At 34.5% G+C, this 20,557-nt stretch overlaps 1 protein-coding gene across 1 annotated transcript in view; it reads right to left on the reverse strand.

The window, feature by feature from the left end:
- LOC131663268 (terpene synthase) overlaps positions 1–20,557 on the reverse strand; it is a 375,296-nt gene that overhangs the window by 269,289 nt on the left and 85,450 nt on the right. The window contains exons 2-5 of the mRNA XM_058933574.1: positions 17,904–18,058; positions 17,681–17,825; positions 14,780–14,900; positions 14,546–14,685 (exon numbers count right to left, since the gene is read on the reverse strand). Of these exons, the coding sequence (XP_058789557.1) occupies positions 14,546–14,685; positions 14,780–14,900; positions 17,681–17,825; positions 17,904–18,058 (561 nt within the window). The remainder of the gene's footprint in view (positions 1–14,545; positions 14,686–14,779; positions 14,901–17,680; positions 17,826–17,903; positions 18,059–20,557) is intronic.

Here is a 20,557-nt window from a genome sequence, read left to right on the forward strand (position 1 = left end):
CTGTATAAGTCGTATTGAACATCATAAAATTAAAATAAATACTTTTTATGAGACTAGAAAAGAAATTTAGAAAAAACAAATCAAAAAGACGCAAAAATACTACTAAAAATGTAGACGGCTTCAACGGTAATCAGCTCTTCTTTAAAAAAAGCTCAGGCAGCTCTTGAAGAAGCAGGTGGCAAAACCAGAATGAGTGAACTGCGCATTCCACCAATTTTATTGAAAGTGAAGGCTTTTCAATGTTTTATGATGTGCTGATTACAATAAAAATAGTGAAAAAAATGTCAGATTTATATTTGCCTTTGAACTTTGAAGGTCAAATAAATAAAAAAGCTGATTTGAGCTTGAAAATCGGTATACCTATGTTTTATGAACCGTTTAATACGATAAAAATAGTAAAAAAAGTTCTAGTCACCTCTTCGATCTTAAACTTTGTTTGACATTCAAAGTTCAAGGTCAAAGAAGTCAATAGAATTTTTTTACTAATTTTGTCGCAAGCGACTCATAAAAGGTAGGTATACGAATTTTCAAGCGCAAATACGCATTTTCATTGTTTGATCTTCAAAGTTAATTTTGAAGATCAAAGAAGTAACCAGGTTTATTTTCAATATTTTTCCTAAATTTAGTGCATTATAAATATATATTACGTTCGCTTTTCTTGTTGGTCCATATATGGACTAGTCCCGGAACGAAAAGGTTACACTGTCAGTAACTGTCATAGTTAAGAAATTTTTCCATAGATAACTAAATTTAATTTTTCAATAATAACTGTACGACTACCATGAAAAACGACTGGAAATATTTGTCGAAAATCACCTGAAACAATTATTGTTTTACCACCAAATGGTTCTTTGTTTTTATTCAAATCTTGAAGGAGATCATCCACTGCTTCAAATGCGTATTTAGAAGTCATTGATATTTCATCCTAGATTATTACTTGCAAATAATTTAATAATTTCCCATTCTTTGAATTATGCTTAATCTTACATGTTGTATATTCTGTAGTATTCAGAGGCAATTTGAATGCTGTGTGCACTGTTTTTCCATTCTTCAATAAATTTGCAGCAATTCCTGTCCATGCCATGCAAACATATTGCATATTGTTGAATTGTAAATAATCAATAAGAACATTCAATAGATAAGTTATTCCATTTCCTCCTGGTTCATCAATGAATATACATTTTCTATCCGCATTACGTTTGAAGTATTCTAATGTTTTATCAAATATTTTTTTTTTGTTCTTTTTTCAGAGAATTTCTTTTATCTTATAATTTATTTGATACATTAATATCATTATTGAAACTCGCTTCAGTAATATTGTCATTTATGTGCAATTTAACATAAGGTAAATTAAAATTATTCAAACAGTATCCGTTAACTTATAAAATCTTATCGATTGATATCAATGCCATGTTTTCTCCTACGATTCTTTCGTATCTCGGATGATATTAATAAGTTTTGTATTTGTCGTAAAATTCTCCAGGATTGATTAAATTGTGGAAAATATAAATGAATGCAAATAATTCCCATAGTCCAGAAGGGAATTTCACTTTAGAAGCTTCTTGTATACACTGATCCCATTCTTCATCTTTTACCAAATTTTTAGCTTTAGCTGCTTCATACAATGTATCATAAAGAACATTATCAACTGTACGTAATTCTTGGAAGGATCTTGCTCCTTTAACATGTAGAAGTGATAGACTAATAAAATATCTTTCTCAATCCTTTACATTTAGAAAGTACATTCGGCTACGTATCGGTTTATTAGTTTTTTTCTTTTATAATATTTTTTCAATTTCTTATCGAAAGTATAATGTATGAGTATGTCTGAATATAAATATTCTTGTGCCTTTGAGTCCATTTTATTTAATTTGAAATATGCTGTTAATGTAGTTTCTATATTTTTATTGATTATTGATTCTTCATCCCCTTCTTCAAAATACATACTTTGTTGATTTTCTTCATGTAAGCTAAACGATAAGTATAACATGTGAATATCACGTAATGGATACTCTAGTAATATGTGCATATCTTCTGCTGGACATAAATATCTCGTGTTTATATATTGCCTAATTTTATCATAATTATACTCATCATCGATATCACTTTACTCTTATCCAAGCGTATTTTCATAATTTTTTTCAAAATTTACATTTACATCTTGTATTTTAATAAATGCAAAGTTATGGCCTCTATAACAAAATTTGAATAATTATTTGAGATGTACAGTCAAGCATAGTTCAACATTAAATTTCAACAATGAATATGGGTTATTTGGAACAATAAATCGATTGTCAGCTATTCTATTAAAGAATTTACTCTTAAAATTTATAGTAACACCATCGTCGTTTCTTTTATACAGTGAATACCCATTGGACTTTAATATTATTCTTGAATTGAAATTCTTTGGACAATTTTCAGTACAATTTTTGATGTCATGGACCATGTATCACGAATTGCTTTACTAAGTTATATAATTTTGGATAATTATCTTTATTATATAATGTAACGGGGTATATATCCGTATTAATTTCTTTGTCTCGCCCAATGCGCAGTCGTACCAGAATGCGCGCGGCGAGATCAAAATAATCAATTTTTGTTAACTAACCGAGGAGTGGGAAAGGACAGGTATCAGTCAACCAACTCACTAATAGCAAAAGACAAAAGTAAATTAGTGTTTCAATCACATACAGACTAGTTTATTTTCTATGTAATCTACAAGCATTTGGGCCGCGTATTTACGTTTATTCGATGTGCGCGACAATCTTGCGCGCCGGCATTTCATTTACAGTCGCTCGTTCATGTTATTCGCTTGCATGCTCGCTCGCCACCAATTTCTTTACATTTGCAGACGTGAGGGGAGAGTTAAAATATTACGCGCGGTCGTTTAGCAAAAATCATAACGCGAAGCTGGCCAGCTTACCTTATACAATTAGTCGCGCTGTCAGGGGGAGCAATTCAGCATCGCCTCTTAACACGTGGCTTAGGTTGCCGCTTTTCCAAATTAAAAACGAAGCTTTCTCTGTCGTTCTGCTGCTTCCGTCGGACAGATTCAGATTCATTCCACTTCGTGGCTGGCCTACGATGGTGTTTCAGCTAACCACTCGAGACCGCAACAACAACAAAAACTACTGGCAGTCTAGTATTTGCGCTCCACACTCACGCTATTGACGATGCTAGAAATACTCCTAGACTCTAGCTGTTTTTTTAATCTCGCATTGCTCCTCGACTCCTGTACGCTGTTACCGGTGTCAAAGGCGCTCTCCCACTGGTCCTTTTCTCTTCCGCGCGTCCCTTTCCATTTCGGACAGAGTTCCCGTTTTCAAATTCCCCGGCCGGTAGATGCTGCCCTCATAGGCAGCCACGCGATCGAGACGTTTACCGTCACAATAAGTATCTCTCTACTAATTATTTCATCAACTTGTTCTAGAGTTAGATATTTATCTTTCTTATCTCAAAATAATACATGTGTATATGCGGAAGTCCACGTTTTTGGAATACAATAACCTAAGAATGAGCAATACATTTCTTTAAAACCCTTTTTTTTATTACTTCATTTTTTAATTTTTCCACTTTTTTATGAAATACCTTGGTAACAATATCAGATCTATCTATAGGACTTTCGTCTATATTCTCAGAAATCTCTTTCCAATTTAGGTTGCATCTCAATGAAATTGTGAATAAAATATGTCAAAAATGTACACATATTCTTCTATTTTCATCATCACCATCTAATCCTTACCATAAAACAATATTAAGTAATCTTTCTATACATTTCGTAAGTGTAGCTAATCTATATTTGAATTATTATACTTGCAATATGCAATTTATTATTATTATAACATTATTTTCACATTTTTCAAATAGTATGACCTGAATATTTCAAGAAATTCGTTTATTTCTAATAACGGTATATATATATACACACACACACACACACACACACACACACACACACACACACACACACACACACACACACACACACACACACATATATATATATATATATATATATACATATATACATACATATATATACATACCCTGTATATATATATACATATATATATACAGGGTGTCAATTAAGTCCCGGGACGCCTGAATATTTTCTGAAGTACTTCAGTTCTGAAAAAGGTCGAGGTCATTCCTTTAGTAACTTTCAACGCGGAATCCGATGGTGACCTTGGATTTGACCTTGAGATTGACCTTCAAGGTTATTTCAAGGTCAACTTGGTTTTTTTAAATGGGAACCCCTATTTTTGACAACGGCAATCGAAAGAGCGGAAAATTTTACGTCCAAAACGGTATTTTTAAATTTTTTTTCATGGCCTTGAGAAGGTCGATTTAAGGTCAAATGCTTCAAAAACTGCCTAAAAGCGTTTTTTTAATTTTTAAGATATCGAAAAATGACCTCTACAAAATTTGTTCAGAACAGAGTAGGCCACCCAATGCACCAAAAACCTTTGACCTTTAACCTCATTTTGAAGGTCATTTCAAGGTCGAAGTGTTTTTTGTAATGGAAACCCCTATTTTTGACCCCGGATTCGCATATAGCGCGAAATCAGAAAGAAACATTCAAAACGCAGTGAGTGGAAAAAACTTATCCGGCAAAAAAACTGTACCTACGTCTCTGCTTGCTCCTCATTTAAAACAACTTGACTTTCGGTTTGGATAACCCGTTACTTTATTATTCAAACAATCAAAGGTCAAAGATAAGGTCACTGTAACATGCTCTCAGTAGAATTTAATAAATTTAGCCCGAAACATTTTGTAAATGTTTCGCGAATAATATTGGATCTAAATTTCACATGACCTTAGCGATGAACGTCGTGGATCAATCGAAACTCAACATAATACCTTATCCAAACGTCGGATTTCGCGCTATGTGCTAATCCGGGGTCAAAAAGAGGGGTTTCCATTACAAAAAACACTTCGACCTTGACATGACCTTCAAAATGAGGTGAAAGGTCAAAGGTTTTTGGTGCATTGGGTGGTCTACTCTGTTCTGAACAAATTTTGTAGAGGTCATTTTTCGATATCTTAAAAATTAAAAAAACGCTTTTAGGCAGTTTTTGAAGCATTTGACCTTAAATCGACCTTCTCAAGGCCATGAAAAAAAATTTAAAAATACCGTTTTGGACGTAAAATTTTCCGCTCTTTCGATTGCCGTTGTCAAAAATAGGGGTTCCCATTTAAAAAAACAAAGTTGACCTTGAAATAACCTTGAAGGACAATCTCAAGGTCAAATCCAAGGTCACCATCGGATTCCGCGTTGAAAGTTACTAAAGGAATGACCTTGACCTTTTTCAGAACTGAAGTACTTCAGAAAATATTCAGGCGTCCCGGGACTTAATTGACACCCTGTATATGGGTGATTCCAGCAGTTTTTTAAAATTGGCTGCGCAGGGGGGTTAACCGATCTTCTCCGCGATTTTTTCTATGATAGAGTATGTCAAAAGAAGCCTTTTGGCTATCTCAGATTTTCGTTAAAATATATATATGTCCATATATATTTTTTCAAAGTCTGAAAATCTGCCTGTTTTTGGCTATTTTTGAAAAATCGTAGCTCCGCGAGTTTTCAATATTTTTCAACGTGCGACTACTCATTTGATTCGTCTACTTTTATACTTTCAAGAAAAAAATTGTTCATTTATAAAAAGTGACAGCTACCGGGTGTACTCTGATGATATTGGTACGCTTTTAGGATCAATTTAATGCTCATATTCCGAGCACTGTAACTTGGCCAATTTTCAATATTTTTGAACCAACCACGTGTCATTTTTTTTGTCTTTTTAAGATTTTTCATTTAAGATCCAGCGCATCTCAATCTATGCATTAGAACCAGAGATATAGCCGATAAAAGTTGGTCGGTTTTTCAAAAATAGACATTTTCAAAGGCGAAAAAAAAACGCATTCAATTTTTTTCTACTTTGAGGCGGTTTTAGTTAGATCAAATCGAGTAGAACATGCTCTGAAATTTTCACGATATGACCCTTTTTCATTTTCAAATAAAACGATTTCAAAAATTGGCGATTTCGATTTTTTCAAAAAATGGTCATTTTCAAACGGCTATATCTCTAGTTTTAATGTATCGATTGAGATGCGCTGGATCTTAAATTACAGGTCTTAAAAACACAAAAAAATGACACGCAGTTGGTTCAAAAATATTGAAAATTGGCCAAGTTACAGTGCTCGGAATATGAGCATCAAATTGATCCTAAAAGCGTACCAATATCATCAGAGTACACCCGGTAGCTGTCACTTTTTATAAATGAACAACTTTTTTCTTGAAAGTATAAAAGTAGACGAATCAAATGAGACATCGCACGTTGAAAAATATTGAAAACTCGCGGAGCTACGATTTTTCAAAAATATCCAAAAACAGGCAGATTTTCAGACTTTGAAAAAATATATATGGTTATATATATATTTTAACGAAAATCTGAGATAGCCAAAAAGCTTCTTTTGACATACTCTATCATAGAAAAAATCGCGGAGAAGATCGGCTGACCCTCCTGTGCAGCCAATTTTAAAAAACTGCTGGAATCACCCATATATATATATATATATATATATATATATATATATATATACACGGTGACCCATTTTAATCGCCGCAGCCGGATTACTCGGACCCTAAGCCAGATAGGGCAAAATGGTTCTGACAAAAGTTGTAGAGGGCAAAGGGGGCAACACAATAGGGCTAACGCTTTTGACCTTGAACTTTATCTTCAAGGTTATTTCATGGTCAAAACGTTTTTTTTAAACGGGAACCCCTTTTTTTGACATCGAATTCGGAAAGAGCGGGAAATTTTACGTCCAAAATGGTATTTAGGAAATTTTTTTCATGATCTTGAGAAGAGTATTTCAAGGTCAAAGCTACAAAATCCTGGTTGTTATTTGCTAGCCTTTTCTCATGAATAGCAACTCCAATATTACAACGAGCTTGAAAATGTTGACCTTGAAAAGGTTTTCCTTACTTTTAGCGTTACCCAGAAACAACGACGTGGACGTAATAAGGTTTGTTTCCTTTGGGGTGTTTGTTTCACGTGTGTCCCCTTGTCTCTCACCAACCTCGAAGCAAGTGTTCGAAATGACGACCATTTGCTTCAAGACAAATTGTCAAATGCCTTTGAAAATGGCGAACGGTGTTCAATAGTTTGCCTCGGAATAGCAGCGCACGCTCGACGAATCCTGTCCTGCATATCTGCTCTTGTAGTGGGTTGTTGCTCAAAAACACCATTTTTAAGTACCCCCATAAATAAAAATCTGGTGTTGTAATATCGGGTGAGCAAGGAGGCCAGTTAACCGGACTTCCTCGCCCAAACCATCTGATACCATAGTACTCATTCAAAAAACCCCTTACAATTCGAGCAAAATATGGTGTTGCGCCATTCTGCTGGAACGACATTCTTCGTGGCGTTTCTAAGTCAACATCTTCCAGCAATCCAGGCAGTTCACCTCTTATTAGCCGCAAGTAACTATGTTCATTTACATTTCCTTCATAAAAATAAGGACCAATCAAGTGTTCATTAACAATCCCGCACCACACCATAACACTTTAACGTCTTTGATGGTTTATAGTTCGGTACTGATAAGGATTTACATCAAACCAGTAAATGCAATTATGCCTATTGAGTTCCCGATCACTTTGAAATTTGGCCTCATCAGAAAACAAAACAAAGTTAAAAAAGTCTGGATCATTTTGTATCATTTGTAAAGCCCATTGGCAAAATACAATCCACTGTTGGAAATGCTCAAATTGTATCTCTTGAACCAAAGTGATATGATAGGCGTGATATCGAAACCTTGTCATAATTCTTAAAAAAGTACTTCTTGAAATACCAATTTCCCTTTCCACTGGACGAGCGCTAATCTGTGGATCAAGATGAATTACTGCAAGGATAGCTACAACTCGATTATCATTTTCATCATACTCATGGCGCCTACGTTGACGAACCATGTGTCCACCAGGAGCTCTTTGGGTTAACCGTCTGATAGCTTTATCATCAGAGTGTCTTCTGCCAGGATAGCGTTGAGCATAAAGTTGTGCCGCAGCACGATAATTATTTTGGCTTGATCCTAAAACCAAAATCATATCAACGATTTCGTTAGGTGGATAGTCAACCATTTCAGAACCAGCTATTAATTACTATTAAATGTAAATAAAAAGGGAAAAATGTTGAAAAATTACGGTAACTTTATTTAGCTAACTGTATTGCCAAAAATAATTCGTAATTGGATTTTTTTAATTTTAAATTTTAAATGAAAATAATCGTCTAAAAATTCAAGGTATTCAATACAAATTAAACATTATTTCTTATTTTAATTGTAAATAAAACTAAAACTTCTTTTTATTTTTTGTTTTCTGTAAAAATGTGAATTAGTAGCGCTCCAATTACAGAAATACTGATTTTGATAATGTAATTATTCACACGTTATTAATTATAGACACGTCTGCAAAAAAATACTTAAAAAATGCTATTTTTGAGCAACAATCCACTACAAGAGCAGATATGCAGGACAGGATTCGTCGAGCATGCGCTGCTATTCCGAGGTAAACTTTGTTGAACACAGTTCGCCATTTTCAAAGGCGTTTGACAATTTGTCTTGAAGCAAATAGTCGTCATTTCGAACACTTGCTTCGAGGTTAGTGACAGGCAAGGGGACACGCGTGAAACAAACATCCCAAAGGGAACAAACATTACTACGTCCACGTCGTTATTTCTGGGTAACGCTAAAAGTAAGGAAAACCTTTTCAAGGTCGACATTTTCAATATTGGGGTTGCTATTCATGAGAAAAGGCTAGCAAATAACAATCAGGATTTTGTAGCATTTGATCTTGAAATTCCCTTCTCAAGTTCATGAATAAATTTCCTAAATACCATTTTGGACTTAAAATTTCCCGCTCTTTCCGAATCCGATGTCAGTTCAAGGTCAAAAGCGTTAGCCCTATTGTGTTGCCCCCTTTGCCCTCTACAACTTTTGTCAGAACCATTTTGCCCTATAAAATGGGTCACCATGTATATATATGCTATATTAACGATTTATCTTACTTAATAAATCGCAACTTCAAAATAATTTATACTACAATTAATAAAATGAATTGATAACACAGATTTGCAAAATAAGGGGTTGTGATTGTTGTTGGCCAACGGAAGATCATTTCCGAACTAATTTTTTGGGTGGAATTCTAATCTGGAGTGAGAACTTGTCCATCACGTCAGGTTTTTTAGATATCCTGATCTAAAAAAGCAAAAAAGGCAGTTTTTTGGTATATTTCAGATCCCATAACAACACGAAACATTTTTTTTTCTGAAAACAGGGCAAGCCATCTGAAAGGTATATTGTTACCCTTTAAAACCTATATTTAAGATTTGAGATATCTTTCTTTTCGTCGAGATATCATTGATTCAAATCAAGTATTTTAGCAGTTCGATACTGCTATTTTCCCGGATGCGTACTTATGGCATATGCAAGGCTTTAACCTCACGCCTTTATACGCTAACTTTCATAACCCCCCAAGCACTGTAAACTACGATGCTATAGCCCCATACTCTTAAATCCCTATTTCCTTAACCCTCGAACTCTGTAATCTGTGACGCTATAACCGTAGACCCTTATACCCTAATTTCCTTAATCCTCGAGACTGTAACCTGCGACGCTATAATCCCAGACTCTTAATTTCCTTATTAAGTTAGTATCATAACCTCGGTCATACGATAAAATTACCTGGTAAGCCGCTTTCATTTTTGTGACGTTATTCACGGAGAGTTTTTCTAAACAGTTTCCAAACACTATTTTCACGACTACCTTTGCAGGGAGGATTTGTCGACGAACAGTTTTCATCAGTCGTTTTCACGACTCTGCTCTTGGTGAGTTCTTCTTTGGAGTCTTTACAGACGTTCTGATAGCTACCTTGAATTGTTTATAGTATATTCTAAAAGTCATTTTTACATTTTCGTTTTCTTTATAATGGACGTTCATAGGTGTTATAAATGACTCAGACAGTTTTTGTTACATCTGCGGTCGTTTTATGTTTTCGAAGCAAAAAATTTACATTAATGAAAACGTCAAACAGTTTTACAAGAGATATTTCAATATATTGATTTCAAGTTAAGATAAACCTTGGGTTCCACACAAAGCTTGTAGATCCTGTGTTGAAACTTTAAGACGCTGAAAAAGTGGCTCAGATACAGTTACACCCATGTCTTTCAAAACACAAATGTTATGGCGGGAGCCTTTTAGTTTTAGACTGCTATATTTGTTTAATTAAAACTACTGGCTTTAATTCTAAAAATTCTCATAAAATAGTGGATCCAAATATATTAAGTGTCACGAAATCTGTGATGATGAGACCTGACGATATCCTTCCTAACCCTCCAAGTTGGAAGAAAAATGCTGATACTAATAAGGGTGGTGAGAAAAGAGATCTCCAAGAGTCTGCAGATAGATTCTTATGATTATCAAGATTCTAAATCTCTACCGATTCTTTTTGATCAAGCTAGACTAAGTGACTTAGTCCAAGATTTAGGCTTGCCCAAAGACAAATCTGAACTATTGGGTTCACAGCTAAAAGAGAGAAATCTTCTTGCCTCTGAAACTACATTTTCTTGGTACAGATATCGAGAATAGTCATTTACTCCGTTCTTTTCCCAACGTGAGAACTATGTTTATTGCAATAATGTTCTTGGTTTAATGCAAAAATGTCTAATGAAATATGATCCTGCTGATTGGAGATTGTTTATCGACTCCTCTAAAAGAAGTTTGAAAGTAGTTTTGTTACATAAGTCTATGTATGCTTCTTTGCCTATTCTCATTCCTTGCCATTCCTGCTCATTGCGGTTCAATGCTTTCACTTGAAAGAGATGTATGAAAATGTAGATATTATTTTCCAAGCCATTCAATATGAAAATCACAATGGGATGTATGTGGAGATTTGAAAATCGTTGGTATGCTTCTTGGACAACAGTCAGGGCTTACAAAACACCCATGTTTCATATGTTTATGGGATAGCAGAAAAAGGCAGCAGCACTATGTTAAAAAGGATTGACCTACTCGTACTTCCTTAAAAAAGGCGATTCTAATATATTAAAAAATCTATTGATTGATGCAAAAAAATACTACTACCGCCACTACATATCAAATTAGAACTAATGAAGCAATTTATGAAAGCTCTTGCTAAAAATAATGCTTATTTCAAATACCTCATTGAAAAATATCCTAACCTGACTAATGCAAAGATAAAAGAAGGTATATTTGTAGGGCCTCAGATTCGTGAATTATTTAAAACAGCTAATTTTAAAAAGGTGATGAGTGTAAAGGAAAAAGAAACCTGGATAAGTTTCAAAAACGTTGTGAATAAATTTTTGGATAACAAAAAAGCTCTTAATTATCAAGAGCTGATAAGTGAAAATGCTAAGAAGCTTCAAAAATTTAGGTTATAATATGAGCATAAAGGTCCACTATTTGCATTCTCATTTGGGTTGGTTTCCTGAAAATTTAGATGATGTTAACGAAAAGCAGGGTGAGCGTTTTCATCAAGACATAGCAGAAATGGAAAGGTGTTATCAAGGAAAAGATCTACAGCTGTGCTAGTTAACTATTGCTGGTCACTTCCATGCGATGAGTCACCTAAACAATATAAAAAGCGATCTGGCACAAGATCTCTCGAACAAAAGCAAAAGAGATTTCACAAAAGTCAAGAAAATTAGATGTACAAATTAGATTAACATTTATACATTAAATAAATTAGACCAACATTTATACATTTATTAACATTAACATTTATACGTCAATAAAATTTAGATAGGCAAATAAAAATTAGATTAACTACAGTCGTACGCTTAAAAATTTAGTGCTCCGGGATAAAAAATATTGTTTCAAGGGTAACATATGTGGTTATTTTCTGCGTATCTAGTATCTAAATCCGATCTTCCTTACTTCTAATCATTATTTCCGTGACATAATTGACCGTAATGTCTATGCTTATAAATTTTTCTAGATTCTGTGTCTATCCTCATTCTAATTACGGATACTCAAAGAAGGTGCGCTCTAGGCTGTACCTTCCGCGACCACAGAGTACGCAGTATGGAGACCTAATCGCTCTCCGCCATCTATCGCTCCTTCCTAGCATCAAACGTCTCATCACTTTCCACCCTAGCTGACCATACCCTGTTTTCGTTCCTGCATCTCTTGTATATCCTCTTACGCTGGCAAGTTAGAAAATTTAAATGGGTTACGACTACGACCACCAGTAAGGCATCTTTAGAAACCGTACAGTATGCATTTGTTTCTCTCAGGCCGCCTTATCATTGAAGCTCCGTCAGACCATCTCAGTACTTACCTCTTCCACCGCAGCGGAAAAAGGAACGTAGAGTCTAAGTTATAGCGTCATAGCTTACAGGATTCAAAGGTTGAGGATATTATGGCACAAGAGTATAGGGTTACAGTGTCGCAGGTTACAGGACTCAAGAGATAAAGCAATTAGAGTATAAGGGTCTGGAGTTATAGCGTCACAGGTTATAGGGTTCGAGGGTTAAGAAAATAGGGATTTAAGGGTCTGGGGCTATAGCGTCGTAGTTTACAGTGCTCGGGAATTCTGAAAATAAGGGTATAAAGACGTGAGTTTATAGCCTTGCATGTGTCATATGTACGCATCCGGAAAAATGGCTATTTCGGAACTGTTAAAATTTTTTATTCCAATCAAATCTTAATAAAAATATCTTAATAAAAAAAAAAGATATCTCAAATCTTGAATATAGAATTTAAAGGGTATACCTTTTAGATGGTTTGTCCCGTTTTCAGAAAAAAACTTTTGCCACGTTATTATGGGACCTCAAATATACCAAAAAACTGCCTTTTTTACCTTTGAGGTTAGGATATCTAAAAACCTGACATGATGGACAAATTCTGATTTCAGAATCGAATTCTAAGCAAAAAATTACTTCGGAAATGACCTTTCGTTGGCCAACAACAAGACCATGCAGATCTGTGTAATGATTCAATAATTCGGCATTAATGTACATTAACGATGTAACGGAGAATCTCGGCTAGGCCGATTTCGTCCGTTTGGCTTTCGCAAATGTCCGTGCGCCGCGCCAAGCTGAGAGTATGTGCGTGTGGTACACACACTCATGCTTGAGTTTGTGTTGACGAGGTGCTGTACACGGGAGGAGCTGACGACTGGAGCGATGGAGATGGCGCAGAAGAAAGGAGAGAGAGAGAAAGAGCGCTCGAATTGCAGATCGCCGCGGAAAATTTGAGAGTCTCTGCTAGGCAGTAAGCAAAGGAAGTCGCTCGCGTGGATTAAACCGAAGGTCACGGTTTTCCGAAGTTGACCCCGCGACCTCGTCGACGATTGTTAGTTTTCGGAGAGACGCCCGGTGCGCGGACGAGTATTTGTGTGTGAGGCGCTCAGCTGTGTCCCAAAGGATACCCGGCACCGGTGCGTGTGGGTAACCGGCGAGGTGTGCGGGTGCGCGCGCGAATAGTTTGGACGTGCTGCAGTACCGAGCAACAGAGAGACGGCAGAGACAACAGCAACAGCAATTAACGAGCGAGTTACGGATTGAGGCAGTAGCATTGTGGAGCGAGCGATAGGACGAAAAAAAGATAAACAGCTACGACAACAAACATCAGCGAGACGGTCAGCGAGGAGCACACGAGTGACGTCACACTGCGGAGCGCTCTAGCTGTCAGAAAGGCTGAAGGTTGAGGTCGGTGCCGTGTTTTTCTCTTGTTTCTCTCTCTGTTGCATGTTTGGGCGCCAGCTTATGGGTGGTAGCACGGCAGACCTGCTGGTTGACCCGTTGATAGTTTAACGGCGGAAAGTGTTTTGTCGGGTATGTATTATAACATTTAGTTTTAACAAGGGAATCGGCAGGCTGACCAGCCACCGATTAACCTTCGCGTTCGCATTTGTTATTGTGCCGCTCGTAGTGTATAAGCGCGAGATCACCGTCTGGTAACCTATTGTTGACTATTAAAGGATTAGTGTGTTAATCCGCTGTTGTGTTTATTCGCCGCTGTATCACTCCTCATCCCGATTTCGAATCTATGCGTTTAACGTGTTTATGCTCGACGCATTATTCAGTCGTGGGAACGTCTTTTGTTTCCCGAATTCCCAAATAAATAATTTGTGCGGACGGCCGCGAGTTACACAGGTGGGAACGACCCATACTCCGTTACACCTCTAGTAATTTTTTCAGTTAAATACGCAATTTCAAGAATTAAAATATCATGGCTCGTCACTTAATAATAAATTTAACAAATTTTCAGGTCTTACGAATTCATTATAAAAATTCTGACAATAATTAAAAAAATAACATGTAGTATATTGAAAAGTAAACAATAATTGACAAGCAATTATTATTTACCAGAGAAATGGTTTGAATTTTTATGAAATGTGTGAATGTGTCAGTATGCATGTGGCTGATTGTTCCGTACATAATAAACTCATTTCACCAATCATGTTAGAAAACTGTAAAATATAAAATATAACTATACTAATAAACTATAAAATATAAACAATAAAACTTACCTCTTGCAAGCTTAGATTACAATAATCGTCTCTTATTTGAAAATATAAACCAAGTATTCCAGCTAAAGGTGTAAAGTCTTCTTTACAATCAGAAAAAATCTGCATTAGCCGCACAGCTAAATTAAATAAACCTCCGGTTTCTAAATCATAATTGAAAATATTTGAATATTATTTTTTGTTTTAATTTAAATATGAATTTTTGAAGAATCTTTCATGTATATTCATTTTTCTTACTGCGGATAGTCATAGCTTTATATTCAGCTTCCGAAGGACATATAAAATTATCTCTCCAAAATATTTCCATTCCTTGACCTCTATGTAGTTCTAAAAGTTGTTCAGTATATACTTGAGTTGCCTAAGATTATAATTAAACCATATTTATTTTTCAACATAACTATATGAGCCGTTTATTTTGAAAGTGACCTAACTCCGTTTTTCAATTTTCTGCCGCTTACAATGGTTACATGTACAACTTCATGTTATTTATCAGTGACGCACTTCAGATTGCTTATATTCAGAGAAAATACGATACATTTTTTACACATACGTTTTCCGAATTAATTGAATAACTGAGCCGTGTAGTTTGAAAATGGCCTAACTCCATTTATAGTTACATCAAGATATTTACTATTGAAATGTCGGAAAGCAGCGATGAAGGTAATTTCAATTAATTAGTATTTATAAGTTAACCTCATTTTTGGGACAACTGCGTTAGTTCATTAATCTGTACGTTTAATTAAAATAAAACTTAAAATTAAATATTAAATTATAGAAATTATTGCACCTATGAGGAAGAATAGAAGAAGACCACTTAGTTCAGATAGTGAAGAAGAAAATGTAATTAATAATTTAAAAAAAAGCGAATAAGAAAAAGAGTTATAGAACAATATTCGTCGTCAGAGGATGAAGATTCGTATAACAATGGAGAAAAGATTGATGCACCATATATCCAAAAAGTGCGAAAGCTTAAACGGAATTCAGGAAAAAGATATTACAGTCAAACCGGAAATATTGTTCATGAAAAAATTTTCGAAAACAAAGATTGTGGTTGTCGGAATGCTTGCACAAAAAATTACAATGAAGAAGAAAGAAAGAATATTTTTGAGAAATTTTGGGATCTGGCAGATTTTAACAAACAAAATATATTACTTCACGAAGCTGTCGAGCGCAAAATTGTAAAACGAAGACGTCCAACAAACGGAAAAGGATCACCAAGAAATTTTAGTTTTAGATATTTATTAAATTCTAAAAACGGAATAATTCCCGTCTGTAAAAAATTCTTTTTGGATACTTTTAAAGTAAGCGAAGGACGCTTGAAACGAGTACTAAACTCTGCAAATGTGGGCAATGATATGCGTGGGAGGATGGCTGGATCATCAAGACAATTACCTGAAGAAGCGAAAAAGCAAGTTCAAAACCATATTAAAAGTTTCCCTAATTTTGAATCCCATTATACCAGATCTCATAATCCTAATAGAAGATATCTACATCCATATCTAACTATCAGGAAAATGTTTAATTTATACGAACTTCATTGCGAGGAAAATGGAATAAAAGCCGTTAATGAGTGGACTTATAGGAAAATATTTAAAAAATATTTTGATTTATATTTCCACCAACCGCGCAAAGATACATGTCAAAAATGCGACTTATTAAACATTAAAATAAAAGCATTGAATAATGAAGAAGAAAAGAGTAAACTCACCGAAGAACACGATGTCCATTTAAGACTAGCAGAATCAGCTAGGAATTCACTAAAACAAGCTCAGGAACAAGTATCACATAAACCAGATTATTATTTTACTTTCTCGTTCGACTTACAAAAAGCACTACCGTATCCCAAGCTGACTACCTCAGTAGCTTATCACAAACGCAATATGTATATTCTAAATTTTGGTATACATAATTTTCATAACAATAATGTTGACATGTACGTTTGGGATGAAACTATTGCATCCAGAGGTGCTCAAGAAGTTGTTTCATGCATTTTAAAACATATTAAAAAATTAAGAAGTGAAAGACACATCATAGCTTACAGTGACATGTGCACCGAGCAAAATAGAAACATTAAAGTAGCTTTAATGTGGTTGAAAATTGTCCAAGCTTTGGATAATAATGTAGAAATTATAGATCATAAATTTTTAATATCAGGTCATTCGTTTTTACCAAATGATAGAGATTTTGCCGTAGTAGAAATGGCATTAAAACAGTATAATTTACTGTACGTTCCCCAAGATTATTACAAGATTATTAAAAAGTGTCGGAAGGGTAATAATTTTATGCTCAATGAAATGAGACAGGAAGATTTTGTATCGCCAAAATTATTAGAAGACGCAATTTTTAAAAGAGTAAAAAATTCTGATGGAGAATCACTAAACTGGTTAAGAATATGTTGGATGCGTTTTGTAAGAAATGAACCATATAAAATTTTTTATAAGACATCCATGAATGAAAATGAAAATTTTAAAGTTCTGAATTTCTTACCACGTCGGGGTAGACCAAAAAGGTTCGAAAATATTGCATTGGCACCATTGTATAAAAATATTAGGCAAGTTACAACAGCAAAATTTAAGGACATGATTGACCTATTACGATACATACCACCAGAACATCATGATTTTTTCAAATCCCTTTCACACGCACAAAATGTAGATGAATAATAAATTGTTTTGTAATAAATTTATGTTTGTAATTTTCTATGTTCTGTAATTAAAAAATGTTTTGAATCGCATAAATTATGTTTCTAAAGTGTTTTCAACATATGCAAAACAAATTCCGTATTCTTTTTTTTTCAATTTGAAACATCTTAAATTATGTTAAATGGACTTGGGCACCTTCAAATTTTAGAATGAATCTGGCTGTTAATTTCGAAAGTGGCTTAACTCCATTCTTGATAAGAAAACGCACGTTATTTACTTAATAATTGCCACTATTGTAACAGGAACTTTAAATTTAACATCCTTATATACGCTTAAGCAGTATGACTCCTTAGTATCTTATACGTATATTTTTAAATTCATTCTAACGTAAAACTTTCAATATCTCGATTTGAAGATGAATGGAGTTAGGCCACTTTCAAAATAAGCGGTTCATATCACTTTTTTATTAATATTACTTATGATTTTAAAAACCAACCTCATGACGATTAAGAGTAAGAACCTTTTCTAAGGCAATAAATAGTACATAGTTAGCTGCATTTATTGTACTGGCAACACCATAAATCGAATGAGCTACAGGTATCCCTCGTCGGAGTATGGAATTGTCTTGAATATCATCAATTCTAAAATATAAACAAACATCAATAAAAATTATACATTATAAAAATTATACACTATAGTTATAGAGCAAAATATCTAACAATAGACTAGAATTATGTAGCATTTGAGTTATGTCTCCAACAGCTTGAAGTTTTTCCATCGGTATCTTCAGCCAAAAATTAAAACCATGAGCTAATTTTCCTCTAATTTGTTTTCCTGGGACTTGAAGAATGTAAGTAAATGGTTGCAGTATTTTCTAAAAACATTAAAAAATATTTTTTTAATTTCAAGTTCGAAATATATGTCACTTCGATTTTGTTTAAATGTTATATATCTATTAAAAATTCAGACTTTACAAGTAGCTTAATATCATAGGTTAATGAAATATATTTAGTTTGAAAATGAGATTTCACACAACTATTTTAATATAATCAAGTATGCATATGGACTATTTTTGACCTAATTTTGAGAAAAATCTAATATGCTAAACACGATTGAAATCCAATGAGAACTATAAAAGTTTTCACCTTAATGAAGCCGTTGTTGGCTTGATTAATCGGGGCGAAACGTTTACAAAATTATTTAAAAAGAGACGAGCTCAGTGTTCACGAATACCTCACAGCTAGCAACAATACAACGGACTCTGGTATTATTCGCGATATCGAATATCTTGAAGATAAAGTATACTCATTACAAATAACAAACCGCACATTAAAGAAAACATTATTTATTTTCGAATAAATTGCACAATTTGTCACGCGCGTACAAAATAGCGGCGTGCCGGTGCGCAATCGCCTTGCGAGTCCGATAGCTAGCAATACTGTTCCACTGCAACGACTCGCACAACGCACAACACACACACTCGGCAGACCGAAAGAGCTAATTTCCCCATTACAGATTGTAACGGGGTGAGAATTCGTTTTTTCTTTATTTCGCTCGACACACAATCGTACCGGAATGCGCGCGGCGAAATCGAAATATTCGCGTTTGTTAACCGGAGAACAGGAGGGAACGGGAATCAGTCAACCAACTTATTACTAATGACGACAATGAATTTCCGTTTCAATTAAATGTGAGTTAGTTTATTTCCTGTTAACTCTACAAGACGCTTGACCCGCGTGTTTATATTTATACGGCGCGCGCGACAATAACATGCATCGCTAGGTCGATTACAGTTCTTTGTTCGCAATGTTAAACCACATGCACGCTACTGATTTTTATAGAATCATCGATACGAGGGGAGAATAATCAATCGCGGTCGTTTGTCGGAAATCGCGATGTAAAGCTGGCCAGCTTACCTTAAATACACGGTCGCACTATTAGGGGGGAACAAATCAGTATTGCCGCTTCCGGTATTTTAGGTTATTGTCTCTGTAATTTTCCTCGTTGTCTTGTCGACTTCGTAAGAGGAGTTCCGCACCCTCGTGGTCGCCTATGATGGCGAAACTTGTCAGCTGGTTCACTTCCGCACTCTTTTTTTGATATTGGTGTTCACGTCTTATTCTTCTGAGCAGCTAGATTCTCGGATGGTTAATCCTCGACTGGTTCTTTTACCTTCGCGCACGTTCCGTCCCGTCTCGTACAGAGTTCCCGTTTTTCGTTTTTCCCGGCCGGTAGGTGCTGCCCTCGTAGGCAGTTACGGGATTGAGACGATAGCGCAAACAAGACGTTTACCGTCACAAGATCTCTTAAATCTAACCTTCATTTTTTTTTCCTGATTTCGCATGTCAAGATAATAAAATTAAAAGTTATACAATAAATGAAAATAACTATCATTTAATATAAATAAGTAAATGAGTGCTTCAGAGTCTTTGGCATTAAACATGTTATCCTTTGTAGATTTTAGAACACTATTACTTAATTTATAACACTAACTATCTCGATGTATCGAGAGATGATTGAGTTAACATATAAAGCAAAAAGAAGTCGAGGGTCGTGTTCCTTAGAAGAAAAGAATATAACATTTTGATTGGATAATAGAAAGCTATTTTCTGACAATAACTGTGAGATAATATCTGTATTACTCTACAGACATCTGCGTAAGTTTAGCTTCAGGTTAAAAATATTGATCTATACTTACAATTAGTTTGATGCGAATTTTATCCTATTACATATCTTATGTCAAAATAGTAAATAAATGCATTGCATAATTTGACTAAATTAATAATATTTTCATAAATGTATAGAAGAATTGAATGTTATTGATTATTAGTATATCCTATGTCAAAATAGTAAACAAATGCATTGCACAATTTGACTAAATTAATAATATTTTCATAAATGTATAGAAGAATTGAATGTTATTTATTATTAGTATATAAAATTAATCCTTAACAGTATAAGGAAGATATGAAAATTAAAAACTTTGCAAAATTTCAAATAATGAATGAAACTACTATAAAAAATAAAATTATTTAAAGATGCAAAAATTTTTATAGTTGTAGTACAATCCTTAACGAATCTCTAAGTATTATTAAAAAAATTCATTCTATGGGCTTATATGAACTCACCTATATATTGTTATGGGAAGAATAAATTAATATTTATCCGCATATGTATTCCCTTAATAAATTAACAATCTTCCATAATGAGAAACCCATATCGTAGGTGGAGTAACGTTACCGTGTGTACGTATATAGTTCCCTGTAGTAATAACGCGTCTTAGTATTAAGTGCCCATGTAAAAAAATTTGATAAGGACTTGATCAAATAAATGACAGGTGGACTTGATCAGGTCCTTATAATGGAATGAGTAT

This window comes from Phymastichus coffea, unplaced genomic scaffold (assembly GCF_024137745.1).
Source record: "Phymastichus coffea isolate CEN01 unplaced genomic scaffold, Cenicafe_Pcof_1.1 PCOF00032, whole genome shotgun sequence".
NCBI lineage: Eukaryota > Metazoa > Arthropoda > Insecta > Hymenoptera > Eulophidae > Phymastichus > Phymastichus coffea.